The sequence below is a fragment of the Cygnus atratus genome, chromosome 4, assembly GCF_013377495.2.
Source record: "Cygnus atratus isolate AKBS03 ecotype Queensland, Australia chromosome 4, CAtr_DNAZoo_HiC_assembly, whole genome shotgun sequence".
In the NCBI taxonomy this organism is placed as follows: domain Eukaryota; kingdom Metazoa; phylum Chordata; class Aves; order Anseriformes; family Anatidae; genus Cygnus; species Cygnus atratus.
In genome coordinates, this window is record NC_066365.1 from 36525545 (window position 1) to 36547358 (window position 21814).

General features: G+C 36.9%; 1 protein-coding gene across 26 annotated transcripts in view; it reads left to right on the plus strand.

Annotated features, from left to right (window-relative positions):
* Positions 1–18160, plus strand: part of INPP4B (inositol polyphosphate-4-phosphatase type II B) — a 293558-nt gene extending 275398 nt beyond the window's left edge. For 16 of the 26 annotated variants that reach the window (XM_050710636.1, XM_050710629.1, XM_050710624.1 and 13 more), the window contains one exon: positions 15598–18159. In XM_050710636.1, the coding sequence (XP_050566593.1) occupies positions 15598–15730 (133 nt within the window). In that variant the 3' untranslated portion in view covers positions 15731–18159. Of the gene's footprint in view, positions 1–15597 lie in introns of all 26 variants that reach the window. The other 10 variants (XM_050710632.1, XM_050710625.1, XM_050710631.1 and 7 more) reach the window with 4 other exon arrangements.
* Positions 18161–21814: the final 3654 nt, after the last annotated feature.

A 21814-nucleotide genomic window follows, 5' to 3' on the forward strand; every position in this document is an offset into this window, starting at 1 on the left:
GTGAAGACACTTCTTTCTGTCAAACATTCTTTACTTGAAAATTTTCTAGAAAAAGAAAAAAGAGAAAAGTTTCTAATTGACCAGCAAAAGGTGAGATAAAGAAATGCACCGGTATCTTTCTGTGGGAAGATGATGGAGTAGAGATGTCAAATCATCTACTTGTGACCACACAGCCCTTTCCTTTGTTGGACATTTGATTTGGATCTACTTTTTATTAAACACAGACTCTTCTCATTGTCTCCCTTATTTAAAACAGAAGTTGTGTTGCTGCCCCGAACATGCAATAGAAATGCTTATAAGGTTCATTGCTTTACTGACATTCACTGCTGTGCGCGTTAATAACTTTTTGCATTCCCTTTTGTGTTTCGTGTTCACGCGGCAGTCCTGCATGTGGCGGTGCTGGTGCTGCCAAATTGTGCTGTGTACTGCCCGAGTGTTGGTGCTGGTCCTTCCTCAGCACCACACTGAAGAATGTCCTGTCTGTCTTTCTTACTCTGCTGCTGCTGCCTAGGGGAGAAACTTGCTCCCTGTCCTCTTTCTCTGTAAACATTTGCTGCTACAGTGGCATTATCAGCAAATTTATAGACAATTGCTTTAAATATAGTTTGACATATCTGTTATGCAGACTAGTATAGCTGGCCATGTAGATGCTACTTGAATTCATTCCTGAAGTGAACTTGCATATCTAAGACTTCTACTACTCTTTTCCCTCTTGCGCAGTGGAAATAGCCAAGAGGTGCTGCCTAGTTAGATGGGTATTCATTTTTATTCCTGTAGGATTGTTTTCCCAGTTAACCTGCCATGCTGCACTCTGTAAGGTACCGTCTTGCATTTTAATTGCAAGTTGATGTTTCTTGAAGGAAAAATTGTTATTTCATGAAGCCTCTAGGGTGGATATGTCTTTGTGCTTCATGCTTTCTTTGCTTTATAGATAAATTAGAGTATCTCTGTAACAAAAGCCATTAATTGTCAGGCTGGCCATAACATGTGTAATCTGGTAGATTGAAAACCTGTGAGATTTTTCTCGTTGAAAAGGATTGAAATCACCTTTTCGTGGTGCTTAACAAGGTAACATTGCATACAGCAGAGTTTTGCTTCCGAAGTACAGTGGTCTATATGGTATAGCACATAACACACAGACATAAATACTCCAAGAAAATGTAGGAAGTGGTGCATTTTGTCACATGTTGCTGCTTTCCTAGGTGACTTAATGAATTTTCAAATATGGCTTACAAACTTTTAAAATATTAGTACAAGACAAGAAACAGTTTTTAGAGAACTTTTTTTCCTGTTTCGCTGTTTTCTGATTGTTTTGCGTGCTTTGACTGGCCGTTAGAAGTTAGATAAAAGACTTCAGACATTCAAGTTCTGTGTCGCCCCACAGCTTTACTGTCTTCAGATGCAGATGCTTGTTTGTAGATGAAGATTTGGCTGAGGTAGAATTACTGGGAAAATTCAGCCACTTGTTACTATAATGTGATACAGCTATTGTTCTTGGTGTTTCAGGAAGGATAACGAAACCTCAGTGCATGAGCACTTTTCAAATCAGACAGTTTTTCCTCACTTTCAGACAACAGCTATTCACTGGTAAGAGGATGCTGAGCAAACACATAGCACAGCAGTCCATAAAAGTATTTGTAGTATAAGCTGATTTTTTTGAATTTATTTTGCACAGTGGTATCTGAAATTCTGTTTTCAGTCCTGAAGGCAATCATTCTTCCTGCTGTCAGAAAGAATCATCCTTTGTGCAGCACAACAGGGATAACAAAACTCATTTCAGTCTCAATTTAAGTTTAATTCTAAGGTAAAACTTGCAATGAGGTGGTAATGAACTTGAACTCACAGTTTTGATTCTCTCCTTCATGCTTATAATAGTGCTCAGACACAGTACAGGTATCTCCAAGACCTGGGCCTATTCTGAGACTGCCTCTTAAGCAGATGAAAAACTGTCATTTTCTTCTTTGCCTGCTGTTGCAGTTAATATAGCAAAAACATTTTTAATTTGGTTGTGTATCTTAGGATTGAATCAAACCAACCCAGATACGTACTCAGACGAAGAAAAGATAAGCATTGTGACTAACACGATGTGATAATTCTAGGAAATAACAAGTTAGTAAGACAGAGACTGATTATTTGAAGCAGAGAATGATTAAACCAGTTAAAAGCATTTGCAAAGCAAAACTCATGAAAGTGTTTCACAAGTGCAGCTGCACAGCCCGATGGGTGCTGTGGTGATAACTGCTACCATCTCCTTCAAATTCAAAGAATTTGGACGTGTCTTTTCTGAAATACTGCCTTGTGCCACACGCATCTCATATACTTTCTGACACGTCTTTCCCCTGAAATAGAACTGGGATGGCTCTAGCAGAGTCAACACCAACAAATATTGTCTAGGGCCATCAGGGCGAGGTCTCTGGTGGGCCCATCTGTCCCCCCTCTCCAAGTGGCTGTATCAACAGCACGTAAGGGAGTGCAGGTTTGTGATGCTGTGCTCAGTTCGCTTGGGCCAGTCTGTTCTCCACAAACAATCTGTGTAATTAGTTAAATTAATAAGCATCCTCTCTTGATGAATTTGGCTTTTGTAGGCACAGATACAGTAACAACCCTTCCCAAATGTGGCTTTCTGTTGTGTGCACTTCACTGCATGACAAGACAGCCAGATGGAATAACGACACGCTGGCTCAGCACAAGTCAAAAGACCTTTTCCCAGACAGGATCAAAACTGGGTATTACAGTGGGCTGCTTTATGCAAATGCTACCACTTTGTTCCTATTGCATTACAAAATATATTAAGCATCCAATTTCCTCTGTAAATGAAGCAGTGCATTACCTCAATAGCCATTTTTGAAACAATCCGCAACTTAAAACACAGATGCTAAAACTAATGGAACTAAATGAACCCCCTCTGAATTGTATCCTTGAATAGAGCAGTGTTTTAGTATTTTTTTTTATTATAAAGTTCATTAAATGAAATACATGTTGCTATGGAGAGAAAAAGTCAAATGATCTTTTATGGAAAAAATAAAAACTTTAAACTTGCTATCCATACTCCATTGGCTATGGAATGCTGAAATAGAAATAAAAAGATATTTAGTCTTGTTGCAGAACTTAATGTTCTGTACCGCATTGTAACGTAGCCCAAAACAGATAATTGCTTCGTCATAAATCTTTTTTTTTCCTTTATTCACATTACAGAAAAAATCAAGACTGTCCTTTAAAAATAGTCTGTAGTCAAGCGAGCTTGAAAGCTTATGCTGTTAGGCATCGTGTTTGACAGTATTTATGGTGTGGAAAAGAACCACACAAACCTCAGATTCCATTTTGTAAACGATGTAGTGGTAGCCCCATGTATGAGCTGCAGATTTTAAAGCTTTGTAAGGGTGGGGAATGGCTAAGTGGGCAATTAGCTGTTGGAGAAGCCTTTTACAAAGCTTTTTGAACTCCGTGTAAACACTCATAATCAAGCTGTTTTTATCGTAAAACTACAGGTGTCTTTCATATGAATATCTGGATTAAGAATTTGTGTTCCTAGTACACATCTTGGAGGACAGGTAACTACCTAATATAGGGGCGCTGAATCATCCTGGGGATGCTCTCTATGCTTACAGGAAGCCTGGGCTGTGAAGTTTGGCACCCGGATGCTTGACACGGCAGGTCAGGGAGCGTATGGCACGTTGCCTTTTAAAGGACTCAGCTTGGTGCATGTTGTAGTTATCCTCCAAAGCAACTGCAGGTAAAATAAAATGAGGAGGGCAAAACTTAGCACGGGAGAGATTTTTCTGGCATCAGCACACTACCCAATGTGGTTTAAATCTCCATTTAGCACTAGACACCAATGCATTTATCATAGGCTCAGCGAACACAAGAAAGTTATTAAAAAAAAAAAAAAAAAAAGGTGAAAAGTGCACCACTAAACAGCTGATTAACCTGCACCCACTGCTATATTCAGGCTGCTTCCTTTATTTTCTACTTGTTGCGTGTGATAAAATACTGACTGCGAGCTTTGCTTTTTTGAAGGTAAAAGTCCCTTTTTGTTAGTTTCCTTGTTTATATAGACGGCAGTAGCGATTAAGCAATGAACTTAAAATGCTGTTCTCCTAAACTGCTATTTATATATGTTGGTGGCTAACTTAAATTTGACACCTGTTTCAGACACAAAGTTACTAGAACTTAAATAATTTTTGGAACACTGAATTCTGCAAATACTTACGTTTTTTTTTCAGTAGATACACGTATAGAATTAAAAAAAAAAACTATTCAGTGTTTTAGTGAATGATGTTCTAATCCTTCTACTGTGATCTAACATGTTTACTTTTAAGAATGTGTTATGTATAGCTAGTATTCCTTAGTACAAATATGCAGCTAATCATTTGAATGAAAGGGAGAGAGAGGAAACTTTGTGAATAAAATAACTCCTCTTTAAGGAAACAAATGTTTGGCAGATAACTCTTTCCTTTTCCTTGGGTTGTCTGTTACTTCTTTAATTGTTAATTCTCCTGAACATGACAGAACATTATTGGACCAATGTAAAACTGTCATTTTTTCCAGTTTCATTCCATTAGCTGTGAGTAATTTTATCTTACCGTGGGTTATCGCATTTTATTTTTTTTTTTACAGTATTCTGCAGATGTTTCATTGCTGTGCTCCATACCTGAGAAAATGTAATTTATTATTTCATGCAGCAAAATATTCTGTCTGCATTAGTACACATACTTGTCTGACAAGTGCGGTTGCTGGCCTGCACTCACATGCCTTTTAGCTGTGTTTGAATCTCCTATCTGCTGTCTTGAAATATTCATGCAAGGAGCAAAATTGAACCAAAATAGTTTAGAGAAGTTTTGCTAGTTGTTTGCTTTAGCCATGCTGTAAGAGTAGGAAGGATATCATTAATCTAGTAGTACATAAACAGTGCACAAGCCAACTCTGCCCCCTGTGTATATTAATGAGATAACAAGTGAAGCCTGTAGCTAGGCAGCGATAATTTCTAAAAATTACTTTTGTTGTTTAATTGCAGCTTTTGTGTTTTATTGATTGTATTTAAGCTGTTAGTAGCAGCACATTAATAGCACATTACAGAATTTATTTTTAACTAACACAGGATGAAATACTAATAAAATGAGACAAGCGTGATTCCAGCACCCTTTCCATGCGTTGGCTGCACTCTGGTGAGATGATGTGAAGCTGATTTAGCTTTTTGTAAAGGTTAATTGGGAGTAAAACTGGGAATAGTGGAGATCTCTCAACTCTTGCATACTCGTCCATATATATTTGTGTTTGTGGCAGGAGATAATGTCAGCAGTTTAAAATTCTTGGTCTCTGCTGTATTCTTGCCCGTGCAGTGGATGCATGCTCTAAAGGGAAATTTGTTTCATTACTAGAAGCCTCTAAGTGCTGTGCAACAGCCACAGAAAGGCGGCACTAACCAAAAGTCGAGGAGAGCAGCAACCTGCTCAGGCTGGAGTAGGGGCTGTGCTTTTTCCTGGCTCAGCGGCCCCTGGCAGACACCAGAGAGAGCTGTGAATGCTGGTGTAGCTCACAGGGCCCGTCAAGGCAGTGTCATTTGCAGAAAGGTTATTGCGGGATATGTTACAAGGTGCTTGAAGAGCATTAGCATTTATTAGATATTAAAAGGGAGGCAGAATTCCTTAAGGCCTGCCATTGTAATGGGCATTTAGGGGAACAAAAGGTTCCTAATTAAGGACCCGTGTGCCTTTTGGCTGCACTGTAGATTTTTGTTTGTCCACCTTGCCTTTGGCTCATAGTTATTCAGATACTTAGAGTATGTGAGTGAGTGTTACTGTTTTTCTTAGAGTAATTAAAGAAAAGCATGACCAGAAACACAGGCAATACCTGGATTAATATCGCTCAGACTTGACTAGGTTGGGAGCTGCATTCCTGTAAAAAAAAGAGTATAAAATAGGAGATGCTGGAATTGCCTCCAGCACAATATCATGCAGTGCTGGATTTTAGGGACATTCAAGATATTTCAAAAGAAGAGCTTTATCTAGAAAATTGGTGCAGTGTTTATCTAAAGTAGGAGCACCATGAGATGATGTCTCACTGAAACGTTTCTTAAACTGTTTTCCTTCCAGCATACAAAATAACCAGCTTCCACAACAGTAGGAAAAACCTCTGCAGACAGAGATAACTATCCGATATCTCAGTGAGGGAAGATTTACACCGTCCTGCTGCTTTACATGTTTCTTCCTGGGGAAGGAAGGAAGGAAATACTCAAATGCTGCTTCTGGTGTAATGCTTCTTCAGAATAATAGATTATAGATGAGTAAGTTTTCTACAAAATCTTGGAAGGTTCCAATTTTATGTTATATGCTTTAGAATTTTGGTAGTAAAACCCCTCTTTTCTCCTAGTATATGTATTTTTAAAATAGTATATATTCTGCTTATTTGTCAGTAATGGCAATTATCAAAATTAGTGTAAATACCTAATTTCGGGTACTTCAGCCCATCCTTATCATTTGTTCGGAAGGGAATAGGAAGAAAAAGTAGTGCATTTGGGGTTCGGTTGGGGCATCGCTTACAATTTATAAAACTCAGCAGGTTGGTTTTAGTCACCACTAAAGCGAAGGTGGTTTATTCGATAGGATGGTTGGGATGACGTCTCCAGATTACTAGTCTGCGTCCCGATCTGAGCATTTTTAGGGTGGTGATTTCAGTTATAGATTAAGTACGGAGCTTTCTTTGCTGCATTTAGTGCTGCTGGTACCAGCACTTGTGCACTGGCTGAAATTGTGGTTCAGGTGCATTTTTCATGTTTGACAAATCTACATGAGCACTAACCTCCCCCCTGCTTAAGTACACCCATGTACTAGCACTCAGAGAAAGTCTGGGCACAGAACAGATCAGCTCTCAAACCATTAATATGTTTTTCAGAAAACACCTGTTTCAGTATGTTGGTAGAAAGCAACTGATACTAATTACTTGAGATGGAAGAGCAGTTCACAGATCGTTCTTGTGATTTATCGCACGACTCACGCATTGGTTAATCCCATGAAGAGATTATATGAATTGGTGTTACTAATCAGAATCAGTGACGTTCCACTTTGTATCTCTATTTGAAATTACAGGTAGAAAATACTAAGAACAATCAAATTTATACCTATTGCTGTTCAACACTTTCCTCACTTAAAATGACCTGAATTACAACTGCAACACAGAATAATTGGTCCTCATTTTACACCAACAGTTCCCTCTAACCTTAATTTTGTCATCCTACACATAGACTTGAACATCTAGAAATTAATGTCAGATTTTAAGCGCCAGCCTTCATGCATGGCTGTACAACAAGCCTCTTCGGCCTCTTAAATCAGTTTTTCAGCTGTTCTTCACCATGGAGTAAAAAGGCTTAAAAAAAAAATCTTTGAAAGTTAAGGAATGATTCATGAAGTTTCTTCATGGTCAACAGGAAGTATTTAAGACACGATTAGATATACAAGAGAGAATTTATCACGGTTTTATGTTTCACTGTGCTCTGTGAGCTAAACGTATAATCACATCCTTGGTAAAACTCCCCTTTCTATGTCAGAAACATACTGGAAATAAGTGTGACTCACTAGCCAATAATACTGGCGCCATAACCTTATGGAAGGAAAACGTTTCTTATGTTCAGAACTTATTCAAAGGATGTCGTCGTCATCACTTCCCACACTCAGGTCACTGTGATACCAGAGCTGTGGTCTGGAGGGGTTGGTTGTGCCTGGTTTGTTTCTTTTTGTGCTCTTTTTTCCCGCACTAGGCCATAGATCACATTTGCTTTAATTTTGGTTGCACATTGGATTGAATTTAAACTTTCCGAGAGAAGTTTCTCAGGAAAGATTTTGCAGTTCTGTCCTGAGAATTTTGCTTGCATGTGATCCTAATACTTTATGGAAGAATGTCTGGGAAGATTATTAGAATCATATTTTTTGGATACAAAGAGAAACCTTTGTAGAATTGACGTGTAATGCTGCACAATGGTATTAGTAAATAGTAGGATCAAACAGCAAATCCTTTACTTGAAGTATAATAAGAGGTGAAAATCATGTTTCAAAAACCACTCAGCTGTTCTGACAGGTAAAGCAGCAGCTCTCCTGCAAACCCCTCACCTTTCAGTTCTGAAGCTAATCCCTCATGCTACCAGAACAGCTTTGCAGGACTTAAAGCCTGTGTCCACACTTACAAGTTACTGGGGAATGTTTCTAGGACATGATCTCAGTGATTTCTCAGTGATATTATTCAGTGAAATTATTAAGTGTCTCTTGGCACAGTGTTGGCCAACAGGGACCAGTGCTCTCCTAGGTTTGGGGGTTGGCACAACCAAGGGGCTGTTCCCATGTGGCGGCCAGTGCTCGGCAGTCTTTTGGCAGAGAAAGGGGGATGCAGGGAATGTAACGTGAACTTGGTTTTGCTATTTTGCTTCAGCAGCAGGGAACTGCTGAGAGCAGTTTTACACTGCTATACCATTTAATTTTGTTAAATGACAAAACACCTAACTCATGAACTGTCTTCAATATTATTAAACTGGACTCGTGAACCAACAAATGATGCTTTCTTTGCACATTTGTAAAGAATAGATGAACACTTCTGGTTTTTTTTTGTTTTCATTTTGTTTTTTTAATATATGGTTATTTTCCTGAGTTTTATATCAGAATTGAGATAATGTCTCTCTCTTAATTTAGAGAAGACATATGATCAGATAATAAGTCGTGACTATCTGCTTTAATCTGCAAGACTCCACACCATTAATTTGGGAAGGATGTTGCACAGCAGGATGTCAGGAGGATGTTTCCATACCCCAAAATGGGAGTGAGTTGTGCTGTTTTACTGGTTGCAAGTGCGGGAAGTGCCTCCCATTCACTTGCCCTGGGAAATTTAAAAACATCTGTTGATGAAACCTGGTGGGAAATTTGGACATCTGTAGTTAGTTGGACTTGAATGAGAACATGTAGACAGGAAAGGGAGGAGAGCAATCGAATAAATTGAATTTTGACTCCAGCATTCCTTCCGAAGAGTCCAGAGTACTTTTCAGTGTGATCACGTACAACAACAGGGTTTTGCAGGATGTGGTTGTGTGCACAGAAACCAGATGTCTCCTGGCCTCTTAACTACTGCTGCAAGAGAGTGTGCTAATTAATCTGTTGCTTTACTGATCCGTTATGAGCTGTCCGTAACAGTGGTTAAAATCTGTGCTGTGACCATAGCTGAGCTTCCAGTACTCTGCTGTTTCTAACCAGCACCTCAGATTGAATCTTTTTCTTTGGACAAACTGAGAAACCCCATAGCTCTAGAGGTCTGAGTGCAAAACAAATTACGATGCGTTCATTATATTTTTGAAGATCTAGATGTCATGTTATTATGACTCCATCATGAATCTGCTGCCTGGACAAACTCAGTGGACAAGCCTCTGGTTATTTAGGGAGTAGAAATGGTAAGGAGAGCACATTAAATGATGAAATTGTAAAAATATATATGTTAAATATTTAAAATATATAATTATTAAAATATAACTAAGTATTTTAAATGGGGGAGAGAAGAAATGATTAACGGAATAGAGGATACTGGCAAAAGAGAAAAGAATAGGCAAAGAAGTTACAGTACAGGACAGCACAAAGCTCCCCCAGCAGAGGTTCAAACTGGCCATTAGGAAAAAATAGTTTATTGTGTGGGTGGTCAAACACTGGAGCAAGCTTCCTGGTGACATGGTTGATGCCCCAGGCCTGTCAGAGTTCAAGAGGCATTTGGACAATGCCCTCAACAACTTTAACTTTTGGCTAACCCTCAAGTGACCAGGCAGTTGAACTAAATGAACTCTGAATGTCTCTTCCAACTGAACTTCCAATTTTGTTTTGTTCTTTTATAGAAGATAAAACAAGAAGAGTGGTTTTAGTGTGGCAATTTGATGCACATTTTATATATGTTTATATTGCTGATGTATGTTTAGTACCAGCTGTCTCCAAATTGCTGACTGAATTCATCAGTATTCTTAGATATAAGACTGCTATTCAGTTTCAGTAATGTCAGTTTTGAACCTGAATGGAGATTATAGGATCACATAAGCAGCAAAAATTGATTTATAGCATTTTTTACTTTATTTAATACTGTCTCGATTTGAGGAATTTTTTGAAGTTATTGACAACAGTACACAGCAGAAAACTATTGAAAAGATTGTTTATACAGAAAATTTCTGATAGCTTCCTTCCTATGTCTTCCATTTAAAATGATGCAGAAACATTTTTTTACTTTTTTTTTTTTTTTTTTACAGATTGTTGGAGGTCTTATTTTATCACCTTTATCTTCGAACATAAAGGGGTTTTTCCCAATATTCCTCTATCTGTTTTATGTGAGTTCTGCTGATTCAGCAGTCCTCCAGGACTGGGCTGAGATCTATTTCCTTCTGAATCACATTTTATTATTTCAGATGTTGTGGTGCAGCATCTTGATAATGTCCAAGAGATGCTCACAAGGATCCCATCTCCCCACTTTGAAAAAGTTAAGGATGCATTCCTAGAACTGTACTGCTGTGCATTAAAAACACTGTTTTTTCCTCTTCATACAACTGGAGCATTTCAGTGAATTGCAGTAACACGAATAATGCAAAAACTAAGTAGCTTTCACTCCAACAATTTTATTAAAAAAAAAAAAAAAGCAAGCAGACAGTGTTCCGTTTAAAAACCTTGAGAGGGCTGAAACTCTTTGGAGAAGCTGCTTCTTTAAAAGTTCTGGATTGTGCTAGTCTTAAATAAAAACAGGAGGTAAGTTAGCAAAATTGTGTAAGATTGAGAACCATTTGCAATCACTTCTATTTGAAGAAATGTCTTTGCTGCCACTGTTGGAAGGGATTAAAGAGAAGCATCTCGCTTTTGCCATTTTTCTGAGTCAGCACTGGAGTTTGACGAGAAAAACCCAGAAGGCTCAGAAACTGCTTGCTTGAGTCTATTTTCAAAAAAGGCAGATTCCCCAAAGTATCTGTGGTATATAAAACAATGAATTCAGACTGAAGTCACTGCTAGCACATGTGGGGATCCTTGTGTTGATAGAAAGCTGCCTAACTGTTCTTCCTGAAGCACTGCTTTAGGACAATTTAGCATTTCCAGTATCATTAGTAGCTGGATCTGGAAAAGTTCTACTAGGAGAAGGCTGTATCCCAAGGCATAAAAATGTGTCTCTTCCAAAAACACTGTGCAGGGATGGCCAAGCAGTGTGATAATGAAAAGCTGGAGTGTGCCCTGGTAGGTATGCTTGACTTTATAAGGATTCTTCAGAGGCTTCTTTTCTTCCTCACAGCATTTTCAGTCTCTGCTCCACTGCTTGGAGTTTCAAACAATTTGTCATCCAAGTTAAAAGACAGCAGAAAATACTTGCTGTTTTGCTCTCTCTCATTTGATAGGCATGCAGCATTATCTCAATAGGAGCTGAAGATGATAAAGCACCAACTGAGATAGAAGGCAGATTGAAATGGTTATATCATCATTAAAGTTACAGCACCCTTGGCTGTCATTTTGTTATTTGTACTTTGCTGTAAGCCTCAAATAAACAATTTGAAAGTAAATGAATTAAATTAGTACTATAGGTTAGAGAGGTGTTCATGACCCCAGATGTTATGAATTCAGAAATTTTCACTAGTCCCTTTATGTGTGCATGTGCAATACAAGCTTGTTTAATATTTTGGAAGCTTTCTTCCTTCCCCTTTGCTGAAACTTAAGAGCTCTTAGAATGTGGTTTGTGATGGGGAGAACATCAAAAGCTATGGCTATGCCTTCACGCCATTATAGGGTCAGATAACACTCTGTTCTGGTTGTGCTTTGTCAGTCAGAAGCTGAATAAATCCAGCTGATGTGGCACCAACTGGATGCGTGCTTTCTGATGCAGTAAAACTTCCACCAGATTTAGGTGGGCCAGGGGAAGCAGTGTTGTCACACTACAGGCAACCAAGTGTATGTAGGTCCCCCCTTTGTTTAACTTGAGATACTTCAGTCACTATGGAGAACACTTCAAGGTTTGTTACAAGATGTCACTGAAATGCATTGAAAACTATTTGCAGTGCTTAGCAAAGCACCTGTCTGTGATGAAATATTCCTCTTAAATTAAAAGCATGTTTAGATATTCCACTCAGCCTTGTTCTTGGGTAGCTAGTAATGGAGTTGGATCCCCTTGCTCTATTTGGAGGATGTCTTACTGAATCATGCATAGAATGATGCAACTGATATGTGGAACAGAGGTCCCCATGCATCAGCTGTTCACACTGGTTTTCCTGGGGGTAAGATAGAACTAATTATGTTGAAAGACACTGATCATTCTTTTCAGCGTATCAAAGAACAAATGTACTGTAGGCTTTTCTATTGAAAAAAAATAATAGAACAAATGGCTTTTATCTGTATTTCCATCATTATAAGTGCACAAATCGCAGTGATGCTAATTGGAGTTGTAGAAACAGATAAAAGACTGTATTGTCAATGAGATACGGAGCAAAACAGAGCAGGGCAAGCTACAGAAGTAGGAGGTTTGCATCCCTGGAGAGGCAGTCTGCAAGCATGTAACTCACTCTGCTTAGAATAAACTATTGGCATGCAAAACTAACGCTCTTCTGAATGAAATACCTAACCAGTGGCTAATGCAGAGGCTGTGCAAACTTGCTGAATGCTGAGCTTTGTTGCTGCCTGGATGGAAGAGTTCAGTCTCTGCGTCTGCTCTGCCATAAATGCACATGTAAAGTTTGTGATGTGGAGGACATCCAGAACTGTCCAAAAGCACTGGGGATGTGAGACCAGGAAGGGATAGATAAGACTGTGCTGAGCTAGAGCTCCCAATCACGGGCATAAAGGGAGTAAGCTGAAACTCTCATGCTCACCTCAAAGAGTGGAAAAGGTGGGAGGGAGAGTGGAAAAGGTGGGAGGGAGAGTGGAAAAGGGTCAGAGGCCAACTTTGTAGGATTGCCTTAAGATTAAGAAAGGAAAAGGAAAAATAGTAAGCAGTATGTTTTTAGAAGTACACAGAAATATAAGATAAAGCAGAAAATTAATGAAAAGAAATACATTGAGTCCTCATATTTGATCACAAATTATTACGTTATCATGAGAGCAGAAGAGGAAGGAAGTTCTGAGTTCATTTTACATGGGGCTGTGCAATTCTACTGGCCTACAGTCTCTTTACGGTCTGCTGGTACTTTTTCTTGACAAACAGCATGCCTGGGACATGTGCTTTTGAAAGAGAATTCTTGCTATCTGATGTATTTGGATATTCTTACATCCACAAAGGAAAAAAAGAAGAGTTACCTTTTCATCACAGAATATTCATAGTAACTAGAAAAATTAAAATTCTCATCATTCCTTAGTGCCTAAAGGAAGTCCATGAACAGGAATCCTGAGCATATGCAAATAAAGATCAGTTCAGAGGGACTGAAGAGGTATAGTTGAAGTATGTATAATTCTACTTGTATAGAAGCTATCAAGACTGCAATAGGAAAGATTGGTGGTGATTTGAAAGTATCCCTGCTGCTCTGGTAGGGAAGTGACTGCACAACTTATAGAGATTTGGTACAACTTCATTGTAAGCAGATTAGTTCTTAGCTGAGTCAACTGAACAAGGTACAAGGTAAATTTCTCATGGTAATACAGGTGTGAGCCTTTAAATAAAAATAACTGCATTTTTCAAAGCTGAGCCACCAGAACTGATAAATTTTGAAGTCAATTTACTGTCATTTAAAACTATTTCAGAATAGTTGTAACTCTCTCAAAAAAGAGCATGTGGCTTCTCTATTTCTGTCTATATATTTCTTAGTAGTTAGTAAAGCAGGACTGAAAAATCTGTGAAAACCATGGAGACATTATTTTGTCAATGCCACGTTGTGACATATTTGTGATCTTTCTTTTCTTTGCTTCCTTAGCTATTTTTTTTTTACTTCCTTATTTCATTTACATTTGGTGTGTGTGTTCATTGTAGTGATAGTATCGTTCATCTCATAAGTTATTTAATGTTAACTTGTGGATGCTACCCTAAGGCACTTACTAGGCTTAAAGAAATGTTATCCACCTAGTCATTGTGCATCCCTTGTCAGCTGTAGAACAACCTAAATATATGCAAGTACTTAGCATAAATCTATTTCATCAGAATGGCTATGTAGTTTCGCTTTGTTGTCAAAATGCCTACATGTTGGCTTTCTTTGCTGTTTAAATGCTGTTCTATTTGTTCCTAACTTCCCCTGTTTAACAGCAGACAAACCCAGGGAGCACTGAATGAATCGGATGATCCCGAAACAGGCTGTCTAACTGATAACAAGCCAACTTCTCGACACTTCTATCCTGTCGCCTTGCTGCTTGTCAGCTCACACTTGCTGGTTGTGTGGCTTATTTTAAGTCTTGCTTTGCTATTAGCCAAATATCAATAAACTTCATTTGTGTTCCTTTCTTTTCTACAAACAGCAACAAGCTAACTTTAGAAAAAGAAATTATGCTGTAATATTTCTACAATTTCAGACCCCAAGGATTCATCTTTAAGATACAAATGTCTGAAATGTACTGTTTGTTATTTTTTTCTGAACTCTGAGAAGTATACTATGCATTGAGTGAATTGATTTGCTCTTTCTGTCCATGGTAAAGCTTTCCCACTGTAATTAGCTCAAAGAAAGCCCACTTAACAATGCTGTCACTGTGTATACAAGAAGATGTGGAATCCTGAATGCTTGAACCCCTCTTTCCAGAGTAACTAGTATGACAAAATTAAAAATGGATTTGCACAATACAGACTAACCCCCAGACCAATATTACAGGGTGGTGGTTTGTAAGACTTAATTTCATTGTGTTATTTTCATTGTTATTATCAGCTGATGGGATATTTTTTGTTCAAGAAATGGTTATTTATTTGCTACAACTAACCCTTTTCTGTCAAGTAACCAACTGGAATAGAGCAAGTTCTGTTTTGTAATTAAATTAACCTGTTTGTAATTGTTGCTTTAGTTGCTTTTGCTTTCAAGACACTTTTATATTCTTTTTAACTAAGTCCTGTTTATGTCTTGATGCACCACTTTGGCACTTGTGACTTTTGTACTGTACGTGAACAAACATCCTTCCTTTATAAATCAGAGAGTTGGATTGGGCTGTTTGAAAAGCCATTCTCTCTTTTTTTCATTGCAAAGCTGAACATAGGAGAAATGAAGCAGAGACAAAACTTTCCTTCAGAAATCTATAGGGCCAGACTTTAATAAAATGCCTTATTCCTAGAATACGCATTTTTATGGCAACATGTACTCTCACGTATACAGTAAACAATTTGAAAAAGTATTAGAAGGTATAAAAGGCAAATATATTTCTGGAATTAAAATGAGATGTATCATTATTTAATTTTTTTTAACTGAACCTTAAACCTCAAGGGCAAATACATTAGGGGAAAAAATCTTATCACCTATTTCTGAGGGCAATAACTGTACGGGGCCTGGCCTTAGATTTAATTTTGTAAGATGTATCATCACTTGTGGAAAACAAAAATGTAGAGTTGAATCTTTGTTATTTTTACTTCAACTGTTGCTGAAACTCTGCAATGAACAAATAAAGCTTATTTATTTATTCTGTGTTTCATGAAGTTGTACTTTTTCCCCCCTTTCACTAGAGAAGGATGCCGCATAGAGAATGTACTGAAGAATGTCAAATGCAGAAAGTATGCATTCAACATGATACAGCTGATGGCTTTCCCAAAGTACTACAGACCTCCAGAAGGGACATATGGAAAAGCTGACACCTAAGTTTAACAAATATGTAATCAGGAACATACATGATGCTCATTAGTGAATATAAAAAATTGCTGTTTATGACTTATTACTTGGGAATGTGTAACCAGTTGAGGTGTTATTTTTATCAGGTTTAACATTTTACATGAAAATAACTAGAGTTAGTCATCATGAAATAAAATATGAAATATTAGTGGACTGAATATTCTCAAAACCTAATATATTCAACTTTTCCTTCTGAAGTTGAAGCTTAGTATGATTCATCAACCAGCTGGAATTAGGTTGTTGGATAGTTTGACAGCAGATTGAAAAGGGAAATGCCATTTGCATTATGAACTGATGTTATCAGTCTGGAGGGTGGCATTCTGTCTCTGAACCAAAACCCGAGATTTGAGTTAAGGGGTCTCTTCCTGCCAGAAATAGTGTTTTTTGGAACCAGTGCAGCACTGAGGTCTTGATCATTAATAATTAAATCCTCCTAGAATTGTTTATGAAAGATGCAAATATTAATACCTGGCCTAAATATAATTTTAGTCATTACGTTTAGGTTCCTTACGTAAGTATGGTAACTTCACAATATATTTTCAGTAATTACAGACTGTAATTTTGGTAATTCTGTTCTCATTCCCTGCAGTTCATTTGAATGTATCATTCTCGGCTTTCTGCACCTGAGCCAAATACCACTTATTTCACTTTTTCTTGCACATAAATCACGTTGAAATCAGGGGGAATAATTCTTCACGTAAGGTGACCTGAATATGACCTATCATGTTCCTGCTTACAGTAAACTCTTAAAACTGTATTTTCTGTAGTGGTAGGTAAAATGATTTGTATATATAGGAGTTCATGTATCTCTAGGCTATAAAAAACATGCATGTTTTTATGTAGCCTGAGATAAATGTTATAATTAGAGTAACCTACTGTATTAGGACTAGTTAGCTACCACTGATTTATATAAAATTTGTAATGCTGTGTGTAGACACTCCAGGATAAAGAACAACTATCAGCTTTAAAAAAGAATGTTAATGCTTCTGCTAGCTTGTGTTAGTCCTGAAATTTGTCTTGCAAAGAACGTTTGTGTTTTCTAATTGTATCTATTTATTGCTGCCTTTTGCCCCCCAGAGAGAAATACAGTTAACAAAAAAACAAGTTTTCACTGGTTACTGACCTTTATGTAATGCATTCGTTTTGAGAAAAAAATATCTAAAGCAGAAATATGAGAATTTTACCCAAATGAAACTGCATTGGGAACTTGGATATCTGTAGGAAATTGTAGTTGCTATGGATAAAGAGGTTAATGTTTATTTGCTCCTACAGAAGACAAAGAAACCTTGATGCACAGTGAAATATAATTTGTTCTTTTTAATCTATTAATACCCATTATTGGGTATAAATCTGTAACTGTACTAGTAAAAATGCTTACTTAAGCACCTGATCTTGCAAACTCTAATTGGGTGGTTACTTAGAAATGATCTTTCATGTGAATAGAATTAAACCCATCTTATATATTTTTAAGATAAAAACCCGTCTTTATGTACTTTTAAGATAAGGCTTTGGGGCATGTAGGAGAACCTCAGGAAGAGATCCTCATTTCAATAGTCATTGATTTTAGCGAAGACAGGAATTCAACTATACCGGCATACTTAACTAATTGGAATACTTTTCCAAAGTGAAGTAGGTCATTTAAACAGTGGTTTGTTGCATTTGTTTATTTGTATTGTATGTCTCCATTTTTATAACGTTCTGTCATGGTTGACTTTGTTCTTTCAAAATGTATTACTTCAGCAGTAGATGTCAGAAGAGTTGGCATTGCATCATAGATATTCTCAGGCAGATGAAAATATAATGCGTTGATTTTTCCGGTCATGTATCAGTAGAAGTAGTAACTACTCAGTGGGTGGATGGATGTGTGCATAAATCTGTGTGTGTTTCAATGTTACACAGCTTATCTGTATGAAATTTTATTTGCAGGTTTATGGAACATAAGTCTTCCTAGGAACGTAATGTTCTGTTCTGTCAGTCTGATTGCTGCACTAGCCCTCACTTTCCTTTCTGCCATGTTTATTATTATTATTAACTTAGGGAAACTTTACATGTACAGTTTAGAAATAGTGGTAAATTCCTTACACACCTCTGAAATAATCCCAAAGATATATAATCGAGAATGCTGGCCTTTCTTACAGTAATTCCAAAATAATCTGTAAAGTTCTATGTGGGAACAGTATTCACTGGTGGGTACTATAGGTTCTTATAGTTCTTTATCTCAGCCCCATGGGCGTTCTGTCAAGTTCAAAAATATGAAGTTCTATAGATTTCCTTTTACTAGGAAAACAGTCTTTCAAGATTTAACCTTAGCCTTTAAACCACACTAGGGTTATAAATTGCCATTGTGACTCTCGTGTTACCTTTATATTTAAAATGTTTTCAGTAGTAGAGCCACATTTAAAAAAAAAAAAAAAAAAAAAAAAAGGAAAACAAAGAAAAAAACACATTAGGTTGCTGTCCTTTTTAACAGTAACACCCAGCATATTCTTGTGAAATTAGATCTGTTATTTGTTAAAGATGATTAGGAAAAAAAATGAAATCAGTGTACTGCAGTAAAATTCCATTGGGCTTGGACCATTAGAGAAGAGTAGGTTGAATTTTGTGTTAAATAAAACTGAACTTTTTTATGCCAGTTTTTTCATTGGAATGTCTTTTTGTAGGTCACAAACACCTTTTTAAAACCTAACACAGTTCCAACTGTACTCGAAGAGTTTTGTTGCTTCAGTACTGAAACAGGCTCAAATATTCCTTTGTTCTATCATTGCCTGCCATGGGCCTATATCACTTTATGCAGGCAGAGGTTTTCTCACCAAAACTGAGTTGTCAGTTAATCATGGATTCAAAACCTTTTTTTTTCTGGTTTGCCTATTATAAAGAAACAAAGATTTGTTTTTGTTTTTGCTGCGGGTTGATAGCTACTTTAATTCAAGTATAAGCACCCTGTGTAGAAGACACTTCAACCCCTGTCTATCATTTGAATGCCCAACAGAGGAGTTGAACAGCTGAGGTCTTGCATATGTCCTTGTAGATCACTGTGAGTATCAGTGGAGTAGAACTAAGCAAATTTTTATTAGCAATATGCACCATTTGTTTGCACAGGGTTAGGGGAAACATACCGATCTTAGCAGCATATGCATGGAAAGTGTTCCATATCAGCTCCATTTTAAAGATTTGTAAGATAAATAATCTGTTCTGATGGGAGAGCAATTTTCAAGGGCTAGAAGATGAACAATCAAAAATATATCTGCATCTAAAGCCAAATCTTGTCTTATTCATGGAAGATATTACTTGTAGAACTAAGGTCATCAGGAACTGCCTCAAAGAAACCTGAAATGAGAGCTACCAACTTTGAATATTTGTACAATGCATTACATACTTATTGCTTTTGTACCACAGGATAGCATCTAAACAGAGTGCTGGTATAAAATGTCTGAAAAAAAATGAGAAATGGAAAGTTCAAGTTTTTTTTTTTTTCTCAGAGATAATGACAATACTGCTATAATTAATATGTAGCATGTACAGGCCTGACGTTACTAAGCAGGCAGGTCTTTTTTCTTCTGAACTTTTCTTTTGGGGAATTTGAAATATGTTCTTACTAATGTTTATATTTTAGCTTTTACGGAGCAATTAGGAAACAAATTTTTAATTGTTATCTGATTTCGTCTGTGTGAACTTGCATATTTTGCTGGAATGGTAGCAATATGTGTTACAAGGAAAAAATATGAGGACAGCTGAAACTAAGTATTAACTGGAAAGGAGCCTTAATGAAATCCTTTGCAATGTTAATTTTGCACTGTCCAAATTCTTGCTTTTTGTAATTTAAATAAGGAAATTAACAAACACTTTGTGTCTAAAACAATCAAATTGGATGAAAATTCACCTATTTTAAGTGGTTTAAAATGTAATGGTATTTTAAATCATCTCTAAATATTTAGGTGCGAAATGGAACATAGCATTTTGAAGCCCACTGTTTAATATGCCTATTATGATTTTCAGAAAATAAGCTTAATGTTATTTCTAGCTTTAACACAAGTTTCAGGAAATCTTATGGTCAGCTTATAACAAGCAGGAAATGCACTGGACAGCAACAGATGTGATAAATTGCATTAATGACCATGCAGCAAAATTACTTGTATGAATTAATGTATGTAATCAGTTAATGAACTTAAACATATATTGTGTCAGTTGGCTACGTTGTAAACTTGAAACCAATGATGTCTCTATTTATGCTTTTTTTTATTGTAAAGGGGAATTGTGTTGTACAGGCAGTGCCCCATCTGTGAATTTGCATCTCACTTATTTGCAGCTTAAAAGCAGATGTTTACAATCAAAGCTCTTAACATAATTTACTGTTCTTTAAAACATGAACTTACCTTGTAAATTGCATGTTAAAAAGTAAAAAATCACAGAACTGCGTTTTTTAAAAAAAGCTCCTAGACTTCAGTCTCTAGAACATCGTTTTTTTCCTTAGTTATGCATCACATTTTCAGTTCTGTTGCCAGAACAGTCAGCTTACACTCTGCAGCACTCAAATGTTTTTCCCACTCTGTTATCTGAATAATAACACACCATAACAATAAATTTCAGCATAATGCTCATGATCCAAGATTAAAAACTTCCATTTGCTCAAAAAAAAAAGTTCAGAATAAGTGAAATAGATAGAAGGAATTTGTGAAGAAGGAATTTGTGAACCAATATATCCATATTCCAAAGAGCTGAAGCATAAAGCTTAGAGTTTGTGTGCTGACAAGGAGCATGAGTTATGGTAGAAATCGGAGTGTAATGGTTGATTGCTCAGAATCTGTGGGGTTTGGAGTGGTGGGATTTGGGTGATGCTGCTGTAACTTATATCTCTAACTATTCACGGTGGTGTTGTGTACACTTTCCATCTGTCATGCAAAGTGCTTTAAAAGTTTTCAGCAATTCTCTTTTGTTTATGAAAGGTCTGATGTCAAAAATTCTAAAATCCCGAGTTACTTTGGTACTTGTTTTCATTGGTGTAGCTATTCCTTGTAATGTTCCTGTCTCACTCTGGAGCATGTGGGGCTATGTATAAGTAACATTAATTGGACTTTGTTTTGTGATTGTTCAGAGAAATGAAGCACAACTAAGCAATTCAACTCTTTTTATACTTCAGGATTTAGCATTTTTGTTTCATTGCTGTCTGTAAGTCATGCCCATTGTACACTATGTGTATATTTTTATTTAAATAAATGTGATGTTTATTTTTTATGTTTCTGACTTTTTTTTTGTTATTCATTTTTCATTTTCATGATAGTGTTGTTGCCTAGAGGGAGGGCAGCTTGTGCATGATTTTGAGGGTGGACTCCCTTCTCAATTAGTCAAAGCCCACAGTAAAAAGTCTGAGATGGCCATAAATTATTTGTTCTTATTATTTCTAGCCTCACTACAACTTTCATCTCAACACCAGGTAGGTTAAAGCGAAACAAAACATCCACATGCTTGCAAGGCAACCTCTTTCACATAGCTACTCATCTATTTAAACGTATTCAGTGTAGTACGGGTGGAATCAACATCTTTCAAAATGAAGACCATTAAAAAGGTGATGTGGCAATTCCAGACCTTGGGAAAGACTGATCTGTTGTTGATAACTAGATTTATATGATTTGTCTACTCCATAACAGGTAAGTAAGTTCTCCATGCCTGGCTGAAATGTAGCAGAGAAATCTTCTTTGGGGCATATAGAAAATGTGGCTCACTTTCTGTATTATTAGTACTATGGTTAGAAGCTTGTTGCATCATTTACTTTTTGTATTTATGTTTGTATGTTCAGTTGTTTTACACTGATAAATCCAGTGAGGTGCTAATTACCTGCAGGGTTCTTGATTATCTTTAGAAAGCACCAGGAACTAATGATTATTATGGTAATAAGTTATAAGGTACCTGTTAGCATTCAGCCTAAAAAATTTGTCTCTTACTAATAAAAGTGACAATCTTTAAAAATAATAATAATAATTTGTCTCACTTTGCATGCTTACAGATTTCATCTTCTATGTCAACTAGGAAGCACTTTTTTTCTCATGACAATATAAC